The following is a 23,535-nucleotide window of genomic DNA, read 5'->3' as shown; positions in this document are numbered from 1 at the left end:
CGTATTTCGGGTAAATAATCTTTGGAAACGCAGACCTGTTCACCGGCTTACTGATTCATAGATTCATCGATACGCCGATTCATTGACTGATGGACTCACTGATATTATTGCATCATATCGATGAATCATCAGATTTCAGAAATTGTGGAAAAGAGCTTTAAAAAAACATTATTTGAAAATTTTCAAGTATTTTCCTTAGGTTTTACTACAAAAAAGTCTGCTGATACTGCAAAAATTCTTTTTTGGCTGTTTTTCATTGTCGACGATACAAATTACAATGAAAATTCTATCTCCTCCTCGACCTATCTTCTTATCCTCTCCTTGTTTAATATTAGCTTCAAGCACGCTAATATGTAAACTGCTATGTTTTTTCAAATAAGCATCTTTGCATATGCTCCACATGTATAATTTCAAAAAATCTCAGGTATACATCACACCGGTTCTACACAAGGGTTGGCGGAATGCATAGAACACACACCACACTGTCTTTCATACATCGCTCACTCCTTTCAAGAACGTCATAAATCAAAAATCGTCAATTTTCAGTTGTGCATGTTTTCGGAATGCCCAGAAAATGTACTATATCCCAGCAAAAGAGGCATATTTTTAACTTAATATTTACCCGCTACAGGGCAGAAAGTATTGTTTTTGTTATTTTCTTAAATATACTAAATATTTTCAAATGGAGAAATAACCTTCAGGTTTTACCTAAAAAGATCTGTTGCATAGTAAAAAGTTCAAGAAGTGGCTTGATATTTATTTTTAATTCATTGTATTATATTTTTAAACTTTAGAAACGTTCTCCTGAAAAATCAAGTTTTTTGATTTATGACGTTCTTGAAAGGAGTGAGCGACATGCCCACCAATTATTCTAAATCCTGACCAGTGGCAGATTTGCTAGGGATTTGCTAGGGCCTACAGTGCCTTAGATAGTGCCGTTTAAGCACATATAACCCCTTATAAAACCTTTCTCGTGTTAAAATGTAAACATTGAAAAAAAAAAACCTTTGAAAAATCACACTAGTTTCAAACCACTTTCATGTTTAATATGCCAATAAAAGGCTCCTTTGATAGTAAACATACCTATTTATACCATATTATTTATACAAATTGGCTCCCCAAAAATTTACAATCCGTCTTGCTACTCACGTTTGGCTCTTTTGGTCCAAGAGGTTGCCGACCCCTGGCCTAGGGCCTAGGGTGGCCAAGATTTCAAATCTGCCACTACTCCTGACCTGATTTTCAATTAAATTATTGTAAATTACAAATTGGCACCCCAAAAATTTACAAACCGTTTTGCTACTCACGTTTGGCTCTTTTGGTCCAAGAGGTTGCCGACCCCTGGCCTAGGGCCTAGGGTGGTCAAGACTTCAAATCCGCCACTACTCCTGACCTATCCATGTACAAGTTATCGATATTTATCACATACTTGATCACGGCATGACTTTCTCGGCTTCTACTTTTAACTGAATTTAAAAATGTATAGTATAAAATGAATGATTGAATAATTGAATGGTTGCAGGTGTCATGTCTGGACGACGTGTGCGGCATGCTGCCGTTCGTGTCGCCGGGGCGCCCGGACCAGTTCTATCGGCTGTGGACGTCGCTGTTCCTCCATGCGGGAGTGGTGCACCTGCTGTGCACGCTGCTGCTGCAGTGGATCCTCATGCGCGACCTCGAGAAGCTGGCCGGCCCGCTCCGCATCGGCATCATCTACCTCGGCTCCGGCATGGTGGGCAACCTGGCCAGCGCCATCTTTGTGCCCTACAGGGCTGAGGTAACATAAACTTCATTTTTAATTTCAGTTTTACTTGGTAAATAACACTATTTATAGTGGTATTTACCAAGATGCAGTCCCGTATGCTCTGTCATCTCCCCTATCCTGTGGATAAGGGTTAGAAGAAGGATTATGGGTGGATATTACCAAAACCTTAAGTGACTGCTAAATCAAATAATGAAGATTAACTTCATTTAATTCCATTTTGTCCAGTTGTCCAGCTCAATTGAAGCCACGTGAGCGTGTAAACCAAATTCTTTGTTAGTGTTTAGTTAAAAACTAACTATTAATTATCCGAATAAAAGTTAAGTTGTTCATAACAAATTAATCATGTTTGTTACATAATTGAATTCTGGGAATTTTCATGTTACTATTTTTTACTATTTGTAGTTATAAAAACTTATTTTTATTGAGAACTGCAGATTTGTAAATGGCTGATAAATACATGCACACACCTACGCACGCTCACACACAATATTGATTTAAACAATATTCATTATCATGTTGTTATTGTATCACATATCAACTTTAAAGGTGGTAATGTATTCATCAAAAAAGTTCTTATTCAAAATACGGTCACTCTGATATATGTATAATATTGTATGTGTTTTGTAGGTGGGTCCTGCGGGGGCGCACTTCGGGCTGCTAGCGTGTCTCGTGGTGGAGGTGCTGGGAGCGTGGCCCCTACTGCAACACCCTCGGAGAGCTCTTCTGCGGTTGCTATCTGTAGCCGCCCTGTTCTTAGTACTAGGACTTCTGCCGTGGATAGACAATTACGCGCATCTCTTCGGCTTCATCTTTGGTTTCCTGCTTTCCTACGCCCTTCTTCCGTTTGTGTCCTTCGGGCCCTACGACCGCCACAAGAAACTGGCGCTGATCTGGGTGTGCCTGCTGAGCGCGGGCGTCCTGTTCGTGGCTCTCGTGGCCCTGTTCTACATCATCCCCGTGTACGACTGCGAGATCTGCACCTACTTCACCTGCCTCCCCTTCACCAGGGACTTCTGCGCCTCGCAGAACATCGACTTCAAGCGGGAGGAGCCTGTGGTATGACAAAAAAGGAAACGGCCGCATACACCAGCCGTACTCACCACCGCGAGACGTCATCTGCGAGACGCTGCCGCCGCGTACATAGCGAGAGTGCGGGCGCGGACGCGGGCACTCGGCGCACCTAGCGAGGACGCTAGCCACTTCCCTGCGGAGTGGTCTAACTTGCTGATCGGATGATGGTCAACAAACGGGGAACATTCATACAGTGCCAATCAAATCAATCTCCGGGGAGACGCGATACGATCTGTGTTTTCGCATCCAATGACAAGTGAACAGTGAGCTTGCGTATAGCGGCACTTATAACTTAAATGTATAATATTCACATTTTAACAATTAATAAGTATAAGACATTTAAAGAAGTCCCATTTGTTGAAAACAAAGTGCTTTATCGTAAGTGAAAGTGACTTATGGAAAAAGCTTATAAAACAAAGTGAGTTTCGGTTCATTAAACATTTTTATAATAATGTAAACAAGAGATATTGAAATATATCGGATATCGACTCACCGATTCCGTAAGCTCTCGTTAATATGTAAAAAAAAATATGTATAATATTCAAAGTGTCACACATATTCACATATATTTCTTTATAATGGACAATTATTATTATTGTATACATAAGGTTATCCATGATATAAATCATTTTTAATGGAAGATGTTATAAGAATCATTAAACAAAACATATATTTAAATGAGGAAAACATTATAAAATGATCAAAAAATATTTTAGTATCGTGTTTGACATTGTTGGATAAGTCGCGTTACTGTTTGTGATCTTGTAAACATCTCATCTCTCTGTTCCTCCGACACCTGAGGTGGCTCCACTAACAGCCTCGCCCTGATATTGCATTCAATCACATTTATTCACTCTCCATTTCAAAATGGGGCTATCAATGTGTGGGTTTCTAAAATGCTGCATTCAATTTCTTGTATTGCATTTAATATACTCGCGAGTACATATTAAAATAAAATAATTCATATTTGTTAAACCTCAATTCATATTAAGGAGTACACTTTTCATTACCTTTCATATCTCAGATAAAGAAATTAATGTAATGTTTTGATTATTCAGTAAACAAAGGGGAATAAAATATATTTTCAATATCGAAACAGATTATTCGTATTTACAAAATATAATATGTAATAATTTTACAGTGTGCCAGAATTATTTTTTCCGATTCACAAAAGGATTTTTGTTTTACTAATAAACATTATGTTTACTAATGAGTACTAATGTTTACCATATACTTTTAAGTATGTTTGTAATTTTACTTTCAAACGTACTTTAAAATTGTTATAGAAAACATAGAAAGTCAAAACTTACCCCAATTTAACAACTTTCTTTATTGATAACACTTAAAGATGTACTTACACATTTTACCTAAAAATTTACAACAAATTTAAGTACTAAAAAGAACACATTTAAGCAAAAAAGGTAATGGATGTTTTAATTTTTAATTGTTCATTTTTATAACACGTAATACAATAACCAGCAATTCAGTGGGTTTGTAGACGTGGAACTGTGTCTCCGCCTTCTACACACGTTATGCCATCTCAGGTGTTCGAGCAAACATAATTCATGTAATCATCTCACGTACAATGTTATCATCCGACTGATATTTAGCCCCACCGTTATTTTACTTGTGAACTTTCTTGTTTCGCACTCTTCATAGATAGATATGTAACTTAATGACATGTGAACAAATTAATTGTAATATTAATACACCAGCAATATGGCAAAGCCAATACAAGCGTTATTCTAATGTTACAAGGAAACAATTGACTACATAAGAGTGTTTAACAAACTTTGGTAATCTATCCTCATTTTATGGCAAGTCCTCTCTATATGTGAACATTAAAACATTCTAAAGTACATTTACAATTATTTGTGTCCAGGTTTCATTATTGGTTCCAGCCTATAAAGTCGATTCACATCTCTACCACGGGTACAGTGGTCACTGTATTTTTCTTTAGCAATAGCGTGCATGCTCTTCATTGAGCCACATTTTATTGAATTAATTTATGTCATTAATTTTATTATTACATTTTTTAATACAGCAGCCCCATAAAATATTTTCGTTTGTTAGTTCTGGATGTCTAAGATAAATCTATCGGACTTACAAACAAATTGAAGAAGTTCTGAGAATGGATTTGTGTTCATATGTAGAGGTTTTATTTTCACATTTCTCAGTAAACTGTATTGATAAATGTATTTCATTGCGATTTATTTTTTTGTTGGCCTAAAGGAAATTAAAAATTAATCAACAATTACGTACACGCTGAGAAATAGAAATGAACAGAAAAAATACCCTTCTTTATTTTAGTATTTTTCTTCATACTTTATTTTTATTTTTGGTACAAATAAATTTAATTTAAATTATACCAAATATATTTGCTATTATCGTCATTTCTGAACATTAATTTTACTGAATATATTTATATTATATATCTGCAATTGAACAAAGTTTTATTATTCTTTAAAGCATTTTTTAAATTTTTATTTAAAGGTCTGCAAGATTCTTTAAGGAGCCTTTAAATAATTTTCAAACAATAATGTCAAATACATAACTTTGGTTTGGTATCAATTATTTTTCTTTTGATTTTAGTTGTTTAAAATTTTAGAAAAAAAAAACAAGGAAAAAGCACTTACTACCTTTGCATTATGAATCCCCCATGTGATAATTGTTTGTAATAGTATTGAAGTTACGTATTATGATTATTGTGTATATTGTGCAAGAGGTGCATGAATATTGTAGCCAAACCTGTGGAGGTATCGACAACAGGACTCTTAAAACCACAATTGAATATTCAATCTATTTTTTGCACATATTTTTTGAAAAGAGTCATTATCTCTTCATCAATTATTTATATTTTGACGGGTTTGAGCCCCGGAAAGCACTTATTTTTTTCTAAGATATGATTATTTCATATTGTTGTCATCTTTTCCTTGATTAAAAATGTTATTTTTTATTTTATTACGTTAATTCATATATGATATACATATATCTGTAAAAAATATCTTTGAATAGCAACATGTTTAGTTGTGAATATTGTATGTTATTTATTCAATTATGCGCATTTAACTATGCGGTCACAGCTAATATCAAATTTAAGAAGGGAGTCTTCAACCGTGCAATTTTTTATTTATTATTATTACTTAATGCATACAAACCAAGCTCAATATTGACTTGAAATGATACGCATTAACACATCTCCTTTAATTTTGTATTGTAGCACTGGTAATCCAAAAAAAAAACTAGTTAAAGAAAAAATACCCTCTTAACCATTTTTAACAGGATGGATAAAAATTCTTAACTATTGAGGAGTAAGCGAGGACTCTCTTCTCAGTCCAGTCGCTGTGTCATTCGGAATTGGGTTAATTCAATACAGCGATAATTATTTTGTGATCTTTCACTCATTGGTAGTCATACTCCGGATTTCCCTTTTGTGTTAGCCACAGTTAAAATATGCCCTTCTTCAACTTTAGGATGGAAATGCTGGTAAATTAATGCGTAGTAAATTTAATTCTTAACAATTTTCATCATTAAAATTTTTCCATTAAAAAGGGAGGTTATAAAATTACCTCTCACTGAGTTAGAGTCCCAAAAAAAAGAATTTTTGCTACCCAATAATTATCAGTCCGCCTCTGTAGTGTAGTGGTCAATGTCAAAATGAATATAAGTGATGTTTCACTATAATATTCATTTAATACCACCCTGGAGTACCTAAAGTGTAGAGATGATCACCTTTCCTTCATGTATCTAAAAGATAACACTTTATATATGATCGCCTATGCACCATTGGGTGTGGATAGTTAGAAAAAGAAGAAGAAGAATAAAGAAAATTTGCTGTATTAATTGATGCAATTTTATAGATTTTAATGGTACATAGTGACTGGACTGTTTAGTTTTTAGGATAGAAAATAATAAAAAATGCAATATTTTTTATGTTTATCTAATATATCCCCACAAAAATTTATGAATATTTAGTTTGCATCGAGTACAATGCCCATATGCAAGCATTATTTTATTAAATGCATAAATTCAAAATATATTTTGAACTGCTCAAATTTTTCTCGCAAATTAAAAGCTTTTATTTTAAAGGACAAATTATACTAAGCACAACGCAATAAAATATTTTTTGTATGAGTTTGCAAAATTTATTTATATGTATTATTAATTAGAATAGTGTTTTTAATCATAAAAAATGCATGTCGTATAACCGCTTGACATTATTAATTTGAAATGTACTTACGTATTATTGTATAACATTTTGAGAAGTTGTTAAGTTTGTAATTATATTTTTAGTCTTTTAACTTCAAATTGTATCAATTTAATTGATTGTGATATTTTAATGTTTTGAACGAGGACTTTTATTTGGACCATTGAGTATTTTTCAATTTTTATTTTTTACAATCTTGAAATGGCATTTAATCGTATAATTAAATATAATCGACACAATTTTGTTTATCAAAACAAAGATCCATAGTAATTCCCAATGTAAATATGTGATAATTCTCACAAAATGGCGAAGTTATACAACCCCAAAAGAAAAAAAAATGTCTGTGTTGTTTTTAAGACTTGCTACTCATAATACCTTCATAATGTACATTATAATGATATGAATTAATTGTAAAACTTTAGTCTTTATTAAATATTTCAAAATTAACCTTCTTCTTCTTCTTGACTATCTTTTCTCGCTGTTTCTCCCCCAATTTTCTTATCAGGTTTAACTTATTGCAACAGAGGTTTAAAAAAATAACTAATAACTATATATTTGATAATAATTTATTGTGAGAATTCAATATATTAAGAAAACTTTCATAAATGAGTTGTACACATATCGTTTACTCTTTTCAAGAACGTCATAAATCAAAAATTGTCAATTTTTAGTTGTGTATGTTTTCGGAATGCCCAGAAATGTACTGTATCCCAGCAAAAGCGGCATATTTTTAACTTAATATTTACCCGCTACAGGGCAGAAAGTGTTGTTTTTGCATTTTGAAGAAAAAGTATTGTTTAATTATTTTTTAAATATACTAATTTTTTTTAAATGAAGAAAAAACCTTCATATTTATTTTTAATATACTGTATTATATTTTTAAACTTTAAAAACGATCTCCTGAAAAATCAAGTTTTTTGATTTATAACGTTCTTGAAAGGAGTGAGTGATATTACATTATTCTCATATGTAAGTTGTACATGCAAGTATTTTAAAACACAATTTATATTTTAAATAAATAAACAGTATTCTTTAAGCAAGTAAGTACGACATTCATTTCTAAGCAATCTTCTGATGAGTACAAAAAACGAGGTATTCACGCATCATTATGATGATAATACCTTCACCTCACTTGGTGACCTAGAATACTTTGCATACCCCTCAATGGCATTATCTGCATAGATAAATTCACTTCATTATATTTGGTGAAAAAGAGATACCCATATTTAACATTAATTTCCTGACAATACAAATCAAAAACTGATTTCAAAATATCAAATTGTAAGAAATAAAAGTCCAGAGGGAAAGTTACAATTATCTGCATTTGACTCGTCGACGTAGATAGCATCATTGTCATCCAAAACCGTAGCATTCATTATGGCAAATTGGGTTAAAAGCACCAAGCTTATTATACCTTCTTATTATATTTATGTGTACGTAATTTGTAAAACTAAAAAAAAACAATAAATAATAAAAATAACAAGGATATCTGATGAAATATATGCATCTTTTACTGGTTCAAGTTTAAGTCGATGCGTTGGTTTAGAACGCGAATGGCATCCTCCACGGAGAGGTGTCGGATGGATATCTCGGCGAGGGCACGGTGTGCGCAGTCATCACCAGACAGGTCTGAGCTCCCGGTATGCACAGCCGACGTGAGGGCCTCACGCAGCAGGATGGCAGACCCTCGGAGCAAGCCCAAAAGACTACACGACTCCTTAATTCTGAAAAATTTTAACGAATAATGTTATAAAATTAACATTGCTCACATGCTATTGTTGACAACAATAACTAACTAACTATCACGCCACTTTCCCGAGAATAGAACGCCACACCACTCTGTCTTCGCAAACATACTGCGCCTCTTCCACGTTCATGCGTCTCCTCATACATACCCATCGATTATTACAACTCCTAACCTGACCACTTTCAAGTATTTGGCATACCTGATTGTGCCATGTTTTTCTCGGTCATCTTCAACAATCAGAAAATAAATAACAAACAAAAAAATGTGTGTGGATGACAGCTGTGCGGGGATGTTTCTCTTCCTGGCAGTATTTGTCTCTTCTTCATGCATTTCACTACAGCCAGTCATCCTTGCATATCTCTTCAATAGGTAAGAAAAGTAAAGCTAAATTTTTTCAAAGATTTTTGCACTACAAGTACCTACTTTGGTACTATGGCTATTATTTAAAGATCATAAATATTATAGAGTTCAATCGCTTATGTTGGCAGTACTGCACGGTAAAAATAAGATGATCCAAGGAGAAATCGACTTAGATTCAGTTTTGCAAACTTATTTGTAAAATATCAAAAGTGAATATTACCTCTTTCTTATACATTTATATCAACTTTTGCATGGTTAAAATCATGTTTATGCCATCCATAATGGACAATGGACTTATACACAAATTTATCTATTTGAGAGATGAATTTGTCAAAGCATACTACTTGATCAACATCAGCATCTCCAAAATAATTATATAGGACATGTAAGAATTCATTTTTATTATTGTCAAAAGGTCGAAAGGAATAATTAGGTACTTATACCCATTCTGAAATTGAACTTATCATAAAATAATGTTGCAAATGGTACTTACTTGGGGAGGTAAGCTTCAGGGGAGGCGGTGTATTGCGCAAATATTGGCATCAAGTTTCTAGTCATGTCAAATTGAAACTGCTGCGCTCCTCCCAGACCCCACAGACATTCTACAACTACTTCCTGCAAAAACCAATTTGAAACAATTACACACGTACTTGTCTCTCTATTTATTATTTACTTTTGAACAGGTTTTCCAATATTTTACATACCTCAAATATAAAATTGTCAATCTCTCTGGCGACTGCTCTGGTCAAGGGGGCGAACAGTTGTGACGTCAGGGAGGAGTGTAGTTTCAAAAGACGCGAGCTCAGGGCTCCGAGGGCCCCGCACAGCGCCCCCGACAGTGTCCGACTGCGCCAGTCACTGGCCTCCGGCAAACAGTGCCACCTGATAAATTAGAAATAATCATTAACTTGGTAATTTAAAATAATCATTAGCTATGTCAGTAAAAAAGAAGAGTTTTCTCACTTCTGATTACGGTAGTCTCTGGAAGCGGCCTTGACTTCCAGTACTAGATCATCGCAAATGAGTGTACAGGTTCCATCTACTAGCCGCTCCAGGAGTCCCGGTATCTCTTCAAACACACCGGCATCCGGGTCGCTTTCTTCTTTGAATAGCAGCTATAAAAGGAGCAAATACGCATTATGCTAACACATTACATACATGAATATTTAAAAATAATAATAATTAAGCACATATTAGGATGCTAGAATATTTGTTACACTGGTAAACACAGCCATCAGTACATTTTAACATCTCAACAAAGATGACGAAGAATATGGGAGGGTGGGTATTTACAGGGCTTATGACCTGTATAGGATGGTTAAGTAATCATTTTATACAATTGTAACATTCACCTTTCTACCCATGATTGATAACCACAATACTCAATTTTTTGGAACTCATACATATATCATAAATCTTGTAGCTTCATGTTTAGAATGAACCATAGGTGAATGTTACACGTGCATAAAGTGATCACTTTACCAGTCTATGGCAGGTCATAAGCCCTGGAAATATATAGACTTCCATATTCTTCTTCGTCTATGTTGAGATGTTAAAATGTAAAAATATCTCTTATATGGAGAAATCCAGATTTGATTTGGACAAACATGAAATGTTGTGAATAGTTATCACTTCTCCACAGTGTGCAGGAAAATATCTTTTACACTCTCTTTCCCCTCTTTCTTTGCACATTATCAGAAAGAAAAAGGAATGTCTTAAAAATCAGTAGTATAGTAGATGAACCGACCACACAAAGAAGTTTTCATTGAACATCGCCTTCGATTTAACTCAAAACCAGGAGGAATGAAGGCAAATCATACACCTAGTGCCTAACATACCAGGAAACCATGAAGATTAGCTTGAGCGAGTCGATTTCTCATTGGGAACTCTGCTAAAATAGTACCTGGTTCTGAGGATCTCCTTCCACTATTTCGGCAGCTTGCGTGACATGCTGCAGGTGTTGTGCCTCCAGCTGGGCCAGCTGTCGGGACTCCGCTTCTACTTGCAAGAGAGATATGGAACCACCACGATCTGAAATTGAACCTCATTTTATTCAAATATAATATATTCATATTGAAAGTATCTTCACAATATCATTCCATTATCTTCAAATATAAGATGAATTTCGCACATAAAAACAACAAGAAATAGTAAACACATAATGGAAAATAGAACTCAGCTTCTATGGAAATTTGTCTTTTTGGTATCTGACTAGACATATAGATAGATTAGGCTATGGGAGTGATGTATTGTAACTTTTTCAAACCCTCATCCGCACCCGATGATGCATAGGGCTCTGCATCATATAAACACAGTGTATTCTTGATCATTAACACATGAAAGAAAGGTGATCAGCCCTCCGCTTCAGGTACCAGTACAGAGTAATATTGAATAAATATTAGAGTGAAAAAATCACTAATATTTATTTCACCCCCCCCCCCCCGGGAATCAAACCCAGGACCTCAGTACAGTAGCCGAGTGTGCTGACTATTACACTATGGAGGCAGAGTATTGTAACTAAGTTTATGTATAGCTTTAAGAATAGTGCCTATAATGAATTTTAGACATAGGGTGGTTTGACTTTACAAGAAAGGTGGAAATAAGGCAACAACGCAGAAACCTATAGTCACAACTTTTGTTAAGAAAAGGCGATTCAGTTAGTTGCCCATGTAGTTTGCATGTCTCCCAAGAGCCATTTTTATAAGGCATCAAGTGCGCCATTTCTACAAGGCATCGGTTTTCTGTCACCCAGGACTTCCAATGCTGGCATTTTATCAGTAGTTCTGATCTGAACTGTAGGATAAAAGGTTGGATCTGGCAGCTAGCACAAGAGCCCGAAAGCAGTCTGTAGATACCAAATGTTTTACATAGGGAGAAGAATAACTTACTTCTGTTTGAAAGTGCTAAACTTGATACGGCAGGTTTAGATGGCGTCGTATCCAGGTCGGGTATGGGCATATGCTGCAACTCTGTGAAGTAGTGAAATTGCCTCTTGTAATAGTGAAGCTGGAGATAGGGCTAGAAATAAAAACAATTTGTTATTTATAAATGCTTTGTAAAAATTCAGAAAATATTACAGAACATCATATTCAATTCTATTTATTCAAAAATAATAAAAATATACATTAAAAACTAAAATTCAAGACGTATACATTAACACATCATTAGAAAGTAAGTAAGAAAACAAACACTCCTGTTAAAGATGTAGAAGAATCCCGCTTCGGAATATCCCCTCAGACAAATGGAACAGATCAATATTTGGAGAGATATTGCTCTTCCCACAGGCATAACCATCAGCAGGTTAGTCCTGTATACAAGAATGTGAAACAATCTATACCGACGCTGTCTTAGGTAACTATCGGGAACATACAGACCAATGCTCCGGATAATTTCAGGATTATCGATCATACCGCGCAATAATTGATAAAAATGCGTAATCAAATACACATTCTTTCTAGTCTCAGTAGCCAAGCATAACCTGGAGAAACTCATATAGTAAATAAAGCCTTTCATATAAATAGATGTAATGCAAATGCTTTCAGACTCTCTATAAGAAATCCCAACACTTACCACAGAGTGTGACCAGTCCACCAGGGCTTGGCGGATGTGATGGGCCACGTTGAGCAGAGCCAGTAGCTCGGGAGCTCCGCCCTCTAGGCCCCTGCCCTCCCCCGCACTCCCGCTGCCCCTCTGGAGCTCCTCCCCTATGAGCTGCGTCAGGCGGACCCTCAGCTCCTCACACAGCTCGATCTGCAGCTCCAGAAACTGTAACCTGAAAAATCATAAATATCGTATGCTCATTTTTAATAACCAAAAGAGACAAATAAAGGTAAGGTGGAAAGCAACATTAGGATTTTTTTAAAAGAAACAGTTGTCAATTTTATTAACAATTATTTTTCTAAATAATTTCAGATATCAGCCATCTGATTTCGAATTTCGATTCGAGGCCTTTGGAAAACTTTTAAGACTTATTTTATGGTTTTAATTAACCATTCTAGTAAAATATTGAAGATGTGAATAGAATAATAAATAAACACTTCAATTATAATGTAGCTTTCACTAGAATTTGTCAACGTGGTTTTTTAATAACTTGTATAATGAATTTTTGACTACCATGTTGTAGAAAGTACGGGTATATTTTATTAAAATTTACAATTATATTATCTTTTTACTGTGTTGCTACACTTTGAGTTTTCATTTGTTATATTTGTGCATGCATTTATGTAAGTGCTATAGCATAAATGACATTAATGTTGTCCATTGTGTTTATTTACTCAATTCCACATTGTATGTTTTATAGTACATTGTAATTTGTCGGATTACAAGGTACTCTTTTTAAAAAAGTTTCGGACTACAAGGAGTGTATGGCAGGACTCACAATCAGACAAATTCCATCATCCGACAACGCATTGTGAAACGTTTGTCAGATTATCGCAGGTCAACACACTTCAAAACAATTTTATTTTTTAAATTTCTGGAAAGATGAAAAAACAATGATTTAATTGTAAAAACAATATCAAACCTGTGTCCGGGCTGTGGCAACACCGAGTATCTGTCATGTACGGTGTGCAGCAGGGAAATTAGCCAGTCGGCTCCCTGTGGAATACCTTCAGCATCCTTCTCGGAACCATCGTGTGATCCCAACACATGAAGCCACTCTTCACCGCTCAGCATTTCATCCATTTTTTGAATAGCGACTAAATCAAACATTTAAAAGATATTACACATTTGCATAATAACCGACAGAGGGAAAATCATTAATTTAGCTTCAGCAACGTGTGGCCGGGTATAGCTAGTTTAAGAAGATAAATAAAAAAGTAATTAAATGGACAAAATCAGTCGTTCTCAGTATACATATTTACAGTAGATTATTGAATGTTGAATGAACTTTAAAAACACCATTTTTTTTAAAATTCGTGGTCCAAATCTAGCAGTGCATTATAATTACCTATCTATTTATATAAAATAAAATAAAGGTTACATTTCTTTTCAACGGCCAGCCATCTTTGTAGATATCGAGCATCTGTGAGAACCGATGTGACTCGAGGAGACGAATCTCCTTCAGGAGAAGGAACGTCTCCGACCAGAGATCTGAGTTCCCGCTCAAACCCGAGACATTCATCCACAGCGTGGGAGAAGAGCACATCATCCGAGATTATGGTGCCAAACAGTAAGTGCAGACGGTCTATAACCAGGTGTAGGAGACCATGAGTGAATTCACGCTGTAGAAATCACAAATAATATTAGTGAGAAATACAAAAAAAAATTGTTTAGTGAAATTAACTTTATAACTAATTACCGTATTTTTCGGACTGTAAGACGCACTTTTTTACTCTAAAAATACAAAGAAAAATAGAGGTGCGCAATTATGCGCGTAAATTATGGAATAAAGTGTGTCTTGTTGTCTAAAACATAAAATTTTTTTAAATTGATAGATGAATTTTGGGGTTTATCTTATGTGAAAATATAATTCTTCTTATTTTCAAAAAAAGAATAAAAATAAAGATACATTTAGTATTATCAATACACTTCGGATGGGAAAGGTATTTCAACCCGTTCGGTCGATTGATTCACACACATATTCGTTTTTAAGAGCAAAATTTTTTATTTTATATTGTCTGGGATGGACAGTGCAGAACTATCACTAATACTATTACTTTTGGTTTTCTGATGATTATTCACAATTAACGTATTAAAATTACTATTTTAATATGGTTTTAAATATGAACTACTAATATTGAAGGATAAGTCTCCCTACAGCAAGTGCTTTAAATCTGAAATTTAATAAATATGGAAAAATTATTAGATTGTCAAACTTATTTTTACCAGATCAATGCCAATAAAAGTGGAAGTGTGAGACGACACCGATCAATTGTTTTTCTTAGGAAAAGACAGGAGAAGAGGGGAGCAGAATTCATAGGGAATAAATACAGTATTGGCAATGGATTATAGAGAAAGTTGATACCAATACATTACTTAAATTTTCGATTTAACTAACCTGAACATCAATTTTCATGTCCAACCCGTCCACCACGGGTTGAATATGTTTTTCAATGAAAGGAAGATGATCTCGAAGCCAAGACAGGATCTGAGTCATGAACCATTCTGGTCTGTCGAGGCGATTAGTCTTCCGGTTGCCCGAGAAGTGGAATGTAAAGCGCTTCTTCAGAGATTTCAGCATAATGCGTATAGGCAGACTGGTTTCCGGCTCTGAAAATTGAAAATATATATTGAAACTAGCTTCTTATTACTAACCCAACATATTAAGTGTTTCCAAATCTCTTCTCTGTCTTATTCCTCATTACTGAGGGATTTTACTCTCGTGGAAGCAATGACACTTCTCCAGTTAGCCCTTCACTGCGCTGCTTGTTGTGTACAAATACTTCACAAATCTAGATTACCTCAACTAAGGACTTATTTTATACATTTACAGGGCTTATGCCCTTCACAAGCTTGGCTAACCAATATATACTCCAACATAGATGTCGGTAGTGAACTCACACGAACTGTATCACGAGTTCGATCAATATATCTATGGGTTCCGAAATTTAATACATAGTGTGGTTGTCAATCACGAGTAGAATTGGTGAATGTTACATGTATGTAAAGTGATCACTTAAACCAGACTATGACGGTTGTAAGCCCTGTAAATGGCGAGACTTCCATATTCTTCTTCATCTATGTTGAGATCTATGTCAAAAATGTTATTAACCCAATTTACATGCGTAATTAAGTACTAAGTACTTGCGTAAGTAACTAACCAGTTTGCACCTCACTAACGTCTTGCGCATTAGTCGTAGCTTTGGGCATCTGAATTTGTAGCAGGTATTGCGCAATTAGTTTTAACTTAACCAAGGCCTCGGGTGATGCCGGGGTACGGAGTGACATGGTTGTGGAAGTAAATGGCCATTGCAGTTGTTTAAGGCAGTCTTCAAAATCTCTGAAATCATTTTTAATAATTTTTAAATCAGATTTAAGAAAAATACTGAATCAATATGAACACACATTTTCCAGTTTTGGCGTTAAACTTTTTATATGTCAAAATAATAAGTTGTGGAAAACTGAATCTATAAATGTAAATTATGCATCTATAAATATGAATATAACTAAATGTGAAAAAGAGGATTTGAGAAGCCAAATTTTTTTTTTGGTACAACAAAGGTCAGAGACCTTAATTATAGTACCTGACGGTCTCTGACCTTTATTATGGTACCAAATGAAAAATTAGCATAAGGTCAGGGCTGGGATTCCATATGAATGTTAACACTCCATATGGATGTTAACTTCATACTTAGGTCAGAAACCTTTGTTATGAGGCCGGCGCAGAAGGTATAAATACCCTTCCCGTCCTTGAGCATCAATTGACCGAACAGGTAGAAATACCTTTCCCGTCCAAAGTGTGTTAACAAAGAGATTGGTATATAATATTCATATAAAAACATTGGATAATTCCTTCTTTCCTGCCATTGAAATGAGGCCGGCACAGAGGGCAAAAATACCCTTCCCGTCCTTAAGCATCAATTAACCAACGGGTAGAAATACTTTTCCCGTCCAAAGTGTGTTAACAAAGAGATTGATATATAATATTCACATAAAAACATTGGATAATTCCTTCTTTTCTGCCATTGAAATGAGGCCGGCGCAGAAGGTAGAAATACCCTTCCCGTACTTAAGCATCAATCAACCGAACGGGTAGAAATATCCGAAGTGTGTTAATATCTTGAATTGTGATAACATTTGCAAATCGTACTAATCTACTCACTTTGAAAATTTCTCTTTGAGAATATTGTACCAGTAGTGCGTAGTGTCGGAAATGAAGGTTCCACGGTGGCCAGTGTTGTACAGAGACTTCAGCTCATACAGACGTTGGAGATAGAGGATACTTTGCTCAGAATCATTGCAATTCTTCAAATCCATACTGAAAATACAGAATCATAAAATAACTCGTACACCATCACATATCATAATTTTTTTTTTTTTTACAAAATTTCCTGATCTATTATATTATCATATTATACTGCAAATAAAATGAAAATAAAATAAAAATATTGAGTGCTCAAGTGCTACCAGTATAAAAACAAAAGAAATTTGTTATAATAATAAACAAAATAAAATAAGTATTTCTTAGACAACCTTATATATATTGAAAATGTGAGAAAGTAACTATTAAATTATGTAAATGAAATTAGATGCAAAACAAGGAAACTCCTTTCACTATCTCTCTCCTATAAAATACTGAATAATTGAAAAACTTTACAAAGACAAATTTATACAATAATACAAATTTTATTGACGTATCGTTATCTACACAATTCTACATCTGTGAGTAAAAACATTATAATTGTGGTGTTTCATTAACTCATTATTTTAATATAGATATTTAACCGTTCTACCTATATGAACGTACGTAATACGTCCACTATATCATCCCCCGAATGCACAAGCCGTATACTGTACGTTCAGGTACAAAAAAGTATACCCGCAATTACAGACATGTTTTTGATACGTCAAATTGTTTCTATTCGCCCTATGCATATGAAGACGTCATGCGGCATATTTAGCATTTCGAGGTCAATATCACTGGCTACTTATTTTTGCAATGTTTGCAGAATATGTTGAGATTATGAAGATTGGTATATTACATCCAATACAAAATATATTTGTAAAAATATTCAATGGAATGTCATGACAAACAAATAAAAAAAAACAGCGACATCTTTTGTTGAGAGCCTCTAACTTGCAAAATGTCATAGAAAGGTATATATATATATTATTGTTTAAAAAAATGTCTGGTATATTGTAAATAAGTATCATTATCGAGAAATCTTATAACAAAAAACCCGAGGATTTTTCATCTTCTTTTTGGATAATAATCCAAATATAGGGTGGTTAAAGTGTAAATTTAAAAACTATACCTCAATGTTTCAACACATTCCAATGTCTCCAAATATTCCTTAGTAGCTTCCAGACAACGAATATCATTCACGAGAACCCCAAGTCTCTCCGTTATCGGCGTCATTTGTTTAATGAACTCTTCATTTTCTTCACAGGCTTTAGTCGCCTTTTCATTGAATGATTTAATTTTCTCCGAAGCGGTTTCTGCTCTTGCTATAGCGGCAGATACTTTAGAGGGCACTTCGCAATTAGCTAATGAAAGCTGTAAGAAAAATACGATAAAAGATGAACTATTTACAAAATTATTGCTCTCATTCAAAAAATATTTTTATACTTACAGATTTTTCTAAATCCTTCTTCTTAGCCAATAGATGGTCTCTAATTTTGTAAACATTTTCCAAATTTTTTAAATCTGTTCCCAGACAAGCGTTTAATTCATAAATCACATTTTTCTTCTGTTCTTCGTTAATTCTATTCATTTTGATTTAAACTGTATGGAATGCACGAAACCTAGCAAGTGCCAATTCCATAAATTAATGTAATATAAATGAAATATCTCATGTATTATTTTTTAGTCAATTGTGTCCACAGTTATAACACATTGACCACATTTTCTTTACTTCTGACACATTTCCATTTTCAATTTTCTACAGTCGAATTCAGTGACAGTGACACTTGGTGACACTAGCGCTGACAATATTAGTGTTACCAGCACTAAAAATATAAACTGTTAGTTCTGAATCAATAATACAGTATCTACCTATAAAATACAAATTTGTAAATGGATTTTACTATCTTGCTACAGAAATCTGATAAAAGTTTTTTTTAATCAAGTTGTTATGTTTTTAATATTAATTTTCTATTTCAAACCAAATTTTATGAGTTTTCTTTTTTTCAAATCGTTTTAACGGATTTATTACATTTCCTGCCACTACATTTTTTCCTTTTATTTAAACTCTTACTTACGTTATATGTATCTTATGAAAAAACATATTCTGCTCCTGTATCCTGTAAACAAGAATCTGGAGTGGATAATGACTTTGTTTTAATGTAATTACTGATCACGTTACATATCGCTCACTCCTTTCAAGAACGTCATACATAACAAAACTTGATTTTTCAGGAGAATGTTTTTAATGTTTAAAAATATAATACAATGTATTAAAAATAAATATCAAGCCGCTTATTGAACTTTTTACTTTGTAAAAGATCTTTTAAGGTAAAACCTGAAGGTTTTTTCTCCATTTGAAAAATATTTAGTATATTTAAAAAAAATGACTAAGCAATACCTTTTCTTCAAAATGCAAAAAGAACACTTTCTGCCCTGTAGCGGGTAAATATTAAGTTAAAAATATACCACTTTTGCTGGGATATAGTACATTTTTCTGGGCATTCTGAAAACATGCACAACTGAAAATTGTCGATTTTTGATTTATGACGTTCTTGAAAGGAGTGAGCGATATGTTAACACTCCGTCGGTCTCGTTGGCTGCGGATAGGAGTAAAAATAACTTTTATCATTCCATAATCAGTATAGTACAAGAAAGATTTTTTTTTTCAGAAACCATATTGGTTTAAAAAATGATAATCCCACAAATGAATTATGTAAATTGACAATGTAGCAGTCAGGATATTTAAAAATATATTAATAATATTACAAATTACTTCATTTAAAAATTATATTTAATTTCTTAATTGGAACTGTATAAAATCGTCATAATAATAACTACATTATAGGGAAAATTATTTTATGACGATAGTACCTCTTGTTAGTAGACTCAGCTATCTTCTTAGTAGGTCGTCCGACAAGGCGGCATCCAGAGGGTATGGTGCATTACGGATATTGCATTGATATGGGGTTTTATACCAGCCATTCTTTCAATATGTATGCCAGTATTCTTTTTCGTTCTTTCCGCTATATTACCACCTTTCGTACTCCACAAGTTGCGCGTATTTTATTGTATTTTCTAGGATATATAATCAGATTTTCATTTTCTTTTTAAATGCACTAACCCCCATTGTAGATCAAACGTCGGACGCAGGTCTCGTACTATTTTCACTTCTCGTTCTCGGTACCTACATGTTCTCGGTTTTCATGAAATATTTTTTTAAATGTCCATTTTTAATCATACAGAGATAGCAACTTTCTTTACTTATTATTAATTTTCTTTGTTGAGATACAAATTACAATAATATTATGAGTAATAAATATTTTTCCTTTATTATATTCCAAATTAAGTACCCGTGTAAATAAATTTTATAAAAATTAAAAGGAATTTTTATCCTCGAATGAACCAAATAATTTACTTTAACTTACGTAATGAATTAAAAATCGTTATTATAATATGTAACAGACATGACACCTGTTACAAATGTTTCACATTTTATTTTTTAACATGTCGTGATGTCTTCTTTTCATTACATGAAAAAAATTATAAAACATCAATATGACTTAGGCACAAAAAACCTGGGAAAATGGGCAAGGCCAAGTTTTTTTTTTTCTTGGATTTTGGTAACATATTTATAGATATTCTTGGCGATTACTGATAACGTTTTCTTTTTTAAATCAATTTTATTTAACTTCTTTCTAAATATTACTAATCCTTACCCGATCAAATGTATTTTATTAGTATTTCAATGTCAGGTATATATTCTTTAGTTCGTAAATTGGTTTTTATCTCAATGTCATTATGCTTCACAGGGTCGGATGTAGAAAAATAATATGTTATATTAAATACGCAAATTGTTAGATAGACAATGTACTCTTTTATTGATTAAATTTTAATCTACCGTTAGTGATTTGATTCCTCTTATAGATTTTGGATACAATAAAATATAATACGAAATATGATTTATTATTCCCTTTTTTTACTAACCAAAAATAATATAATACGAAATTTTATATTGTATTCATCGCATGGATTGTTCTCTTGATGCTCATATAACGTTCTGGTCGCGGTGGCGGTTGATAATATGATTACAAAGCAGTACTTATGTTACGTAGCACAAGAAAAAATCATAACACAATAATAAATCCCTAACCGCACCCCAATGGTGCATAGGGCACTGCTTCATATAAACGCAGTGTTATCTCGATCAATTACACATGAAGGAAAGGTGATCAGCCCTCCACTTCAGGTACCAGTCCAGTGTAATATTGAATAAATATTAGAGTGAAAAAATCACTTATATTTATTTAACCCCCCTGGGAATCGAACCCGGGACCTCCAGAACGGTAGCCGAGCATGCTGACCATTACACTACGGAGGCGGACATAACATAAGCTTGTTTAAATATGTCCATAACACAAGCTTGTTTTTATTCATGTGTAATTGTTACTTCAAAATATTTCATTCAAATGGTTACTACTCGTACTTATGTTACGTAGCACAAGAAAAAATCATAACACAAGCTTATTTTTATTCATGTGTAATTGTTACTTCAAAATATTTCATTCAAATGGTTACTACTCGTACTTATGTTACGTAGCACAAGAAAAAATCATAACACAAGCTTATTTTTATTCATGTGTAATTGTTACTTCAAAATATTTCATTCAAATGGTTACTACTCGTACTTATGTTACGTAGCACAAGAAAAAATCATAACACAAGCTTATTTTTATTCATGTGTAATTGTTACTTCAAAATATTTCATTCAAATGGTTACTACTCGTACTTATGTTACGTAGCACAAGAAAAAATCATAACACAAGCTTATTTTTATTCATGTGTAATTGTTACTTCAAAATATTTCATGGGCCAAAGGGCTATACGGATAGTGATGTAATACAAAGAGGAATGACATTCTAGTCAGAAAGTTGAGATTAATCCTAAAAGAAGCTAGCTACTATTTCAGTTTGGAGGTTATTTTTCCCTATAGTTTATAGATAGATATCGTATTATAATTCTGCCATAAGGAGAAACATCCACATATTTAAAAAAAACCATCATCATCATTGTCATCTTTTTATAAACCTTTAAAGTATGTTATTATTTTTCAAAAGGCAGTTTTTAATTCCAATAATAATCGATGATCGTTTTTTTTTTTAATATTGAAAACATGGTTTTATAACATTAGGTCTCTCCCTTGTAATATTATGGATTAATTTGTTTTTTATCTTTGTTTTTGAATAGGTAAGTTTTGTTTTTACAATTTGACCTATAAGCATATAGTCTTATAATTTGTTTACTCTGCTTGTACTAAACAGTGGTCGAAATATCATTTTACCATTTTTATTTTACTTCAGCTTACAGACATTTATTTTTATGAACATTTAAAAACTCACAATACAAAATTTCAAAGCATCGAGATACCTAGGGTCATCTATAAACTTGATTAACAAGGTCACCATTTAGTGCAATTGCGGTGAGGCGCAAATATTATCTCTGTGAATATTGGAACCCTAAATATTTAAATTAACTGCTAGTGAAATGCGATATGTCGTAGTGGTTAAAATTATTCTTAGAATATATTTATACGGCAAGTATTAATTTTTGAAAAATACGATAGTAAAATAAATTTGGACCACTGTTCTACGCATTGTACGTAACGAGTTTAACGAATCTCGTATATTATTTTGAATAACATATCTGTGTTCAAAATAATATATGTTATTATAATATTTTCCATAAATCTAAAGCCTTCCCTGTACGACAGACAATAAATGCCTTGTACCCCTATGTCCCTGAATCACCTTCCGTGACGTAATAAGGTGGTACCAGCTGCCTTACCTTAGTAATGCTACTACAGGTAGGATATTCGTCCTTAATAATAGATCCTTTATTCTTTCAGCGGAACGGCTGAATTCAAATTATCATGTTGGCGCGTGTCTGCTGTGTTGTGTATGCATACTGTACTCGTACATCTGTTAGAGATAAGAAAAAGGATATTCCAACTTCGTTCGTACAATACAAAGAATGGAAAAAACATATTTCAGCCTTATTGAATAAAAATAATGAGTTTAAAATAATGGATTAAAAACATTACTTACCTAATTTAAACCTAGAAAAATTAGATAACATGTACTAAGAAATGCGCGAAAAATATATGAAGAGACATCTACTCCTGGTGCCTTTGTTATGGTCATATTGTAATCAAAAGGATTTGTATTCTTAATATATATATATATATATATATATATATATATATATATATATATATATATATATATATATATATATATATATATATATATAATTAAAATAATATTTTCGTAGATTTAAGCGGTGCTAGAAACTCTGACTTAGAATCTATGACACTAACCACGGGACCAAAGCTCGACTATCGTCAATTAAAGTACTTAATAAATCACAAATTGTTTTTTATTTCTAAACCTTACAATTATTTACAAAGTTGAGAAATATGACCGTATTTTTTAAAGAATCTATGTATTTGCATTAAGTGAATAAAAAGCAAATAAATTATATTTGAAGCAATAACTTTGTGATTTTCCATTTTATAATTAAAACATAACTTTGTTTTAAAATCA

At 33.2% G+C, this 23,535-nt stretch overlaps 2 protein-coding genes across 2 annotated transcripts in view; one reads left to right on the top strand and one right to left on the bottom strand.

Moving 5' to 3' along the window:
* LOC148305565 (inactive rhomboid protein 2-like) overlaps positions 1 to 7,486 on the top strand; it is a 262,551-nt gene extending 255,065 nt beyond the window's left edge. The window contains exons 14-15 of the mRNA XM_088266450.1: positions 1,523 to 1,777; positions 2,393 to 7,486. Of these exons, the coding sequence (XP_088122576.1) occupies positions 1,523 to 1,777; positions 2,393 to 2,827 (690 nt within the window). The 3' untranslated portion in view covers positions 2,828 to 7,486. The remainder of the gene's footprint in view (positions 1 to 1,522; positions 1,778 to 2,392) is intronic.
* Positions 7,487 to 7,894: 408 nt separating this feature from the next.
* Rint1 (RAD50 interactor 1) lies at positions 7,895 to 18,728 on the bottom strand. Its single transcript, XM_088266464.1, has 14 exons — positions 18,384 to 18,728; positions 18,066 to 18,307; positions 16,913 to 17,068; positions 15,912 to 16,090; positions 15,149 to 15,360; positions 14,132 to 14,372; positions 13,673 to 13,847; positions 12,721 to 12,922; positions 12,039 to 12,168; positions 11,054 to 11,181; positions 10,114 to 10,265; positions 9,855 to 10,032; positions 9,644 to 9,765; positions 7,895 to 8,767 (listed from the first exon to the last, which is right to left on the bottom strand). The coding sequence occupies exons 1-14, from the start codon at positions 18,522 to 18,524 to the stop codon at positions 8,554 to 8,556; spliced, it is 2,472 nt and encodes an 823-aa protein (XP_088122590.1). The 5' UTR covers positions 18,525 to 18,728; the 3' UTR covers positions 7,895 to 8,553.
* Positions 18,729 to 23,535: the final 4,807 nt, after the last annotated feature.

This window comes from Brachycentrus maculatus, unplaced genomic scaffold (genome assembly GCF_059751285.1).
Source record: "Brachycentrus maculatus isolate JH-2025_06_01 unplaced genomic scaffold, ASM5975128v1 h1tg000269l, whole genome shotgun sequence".
Taxonomy (NCBI): Eukaryota; Metazoa; Arthropoda; class Insecta; order Trichoptera; family Brachycentridae; genus Brachycentrus; species Brachycentrus maculatus.
The sequence above is the reverse complement of the archived record's forward strand: the minus strand, read 5'-3'. Positions and strand labels throughout refer to the sequence as shown.

Excerpts from the sequence above, each read along its gene's own strand:
- Rint1 (XM_088266464.1), bottom strand. The coding sequence starts at position 18,524 with ATGAATAGAATTAACGAAGAACAGAAGAAAAATGTGATTTATGAATTA. Across the intron at positions 13,848-14,131 it reads GCTGGCCGTTGAAAAGAAAT|TCGCTATTCAAAAAATGGAT; the intron begins GTAACCTTTATT and ends TGTTTGATTTAG. Across the intron at positions 9,766-9,854 it reads TTGACAATTTTATATTTGAG|GAAGTAGTTGTAGAATGTCT; the intron begins GTATGTAAAATA and ends TGGTTTTTGCAG.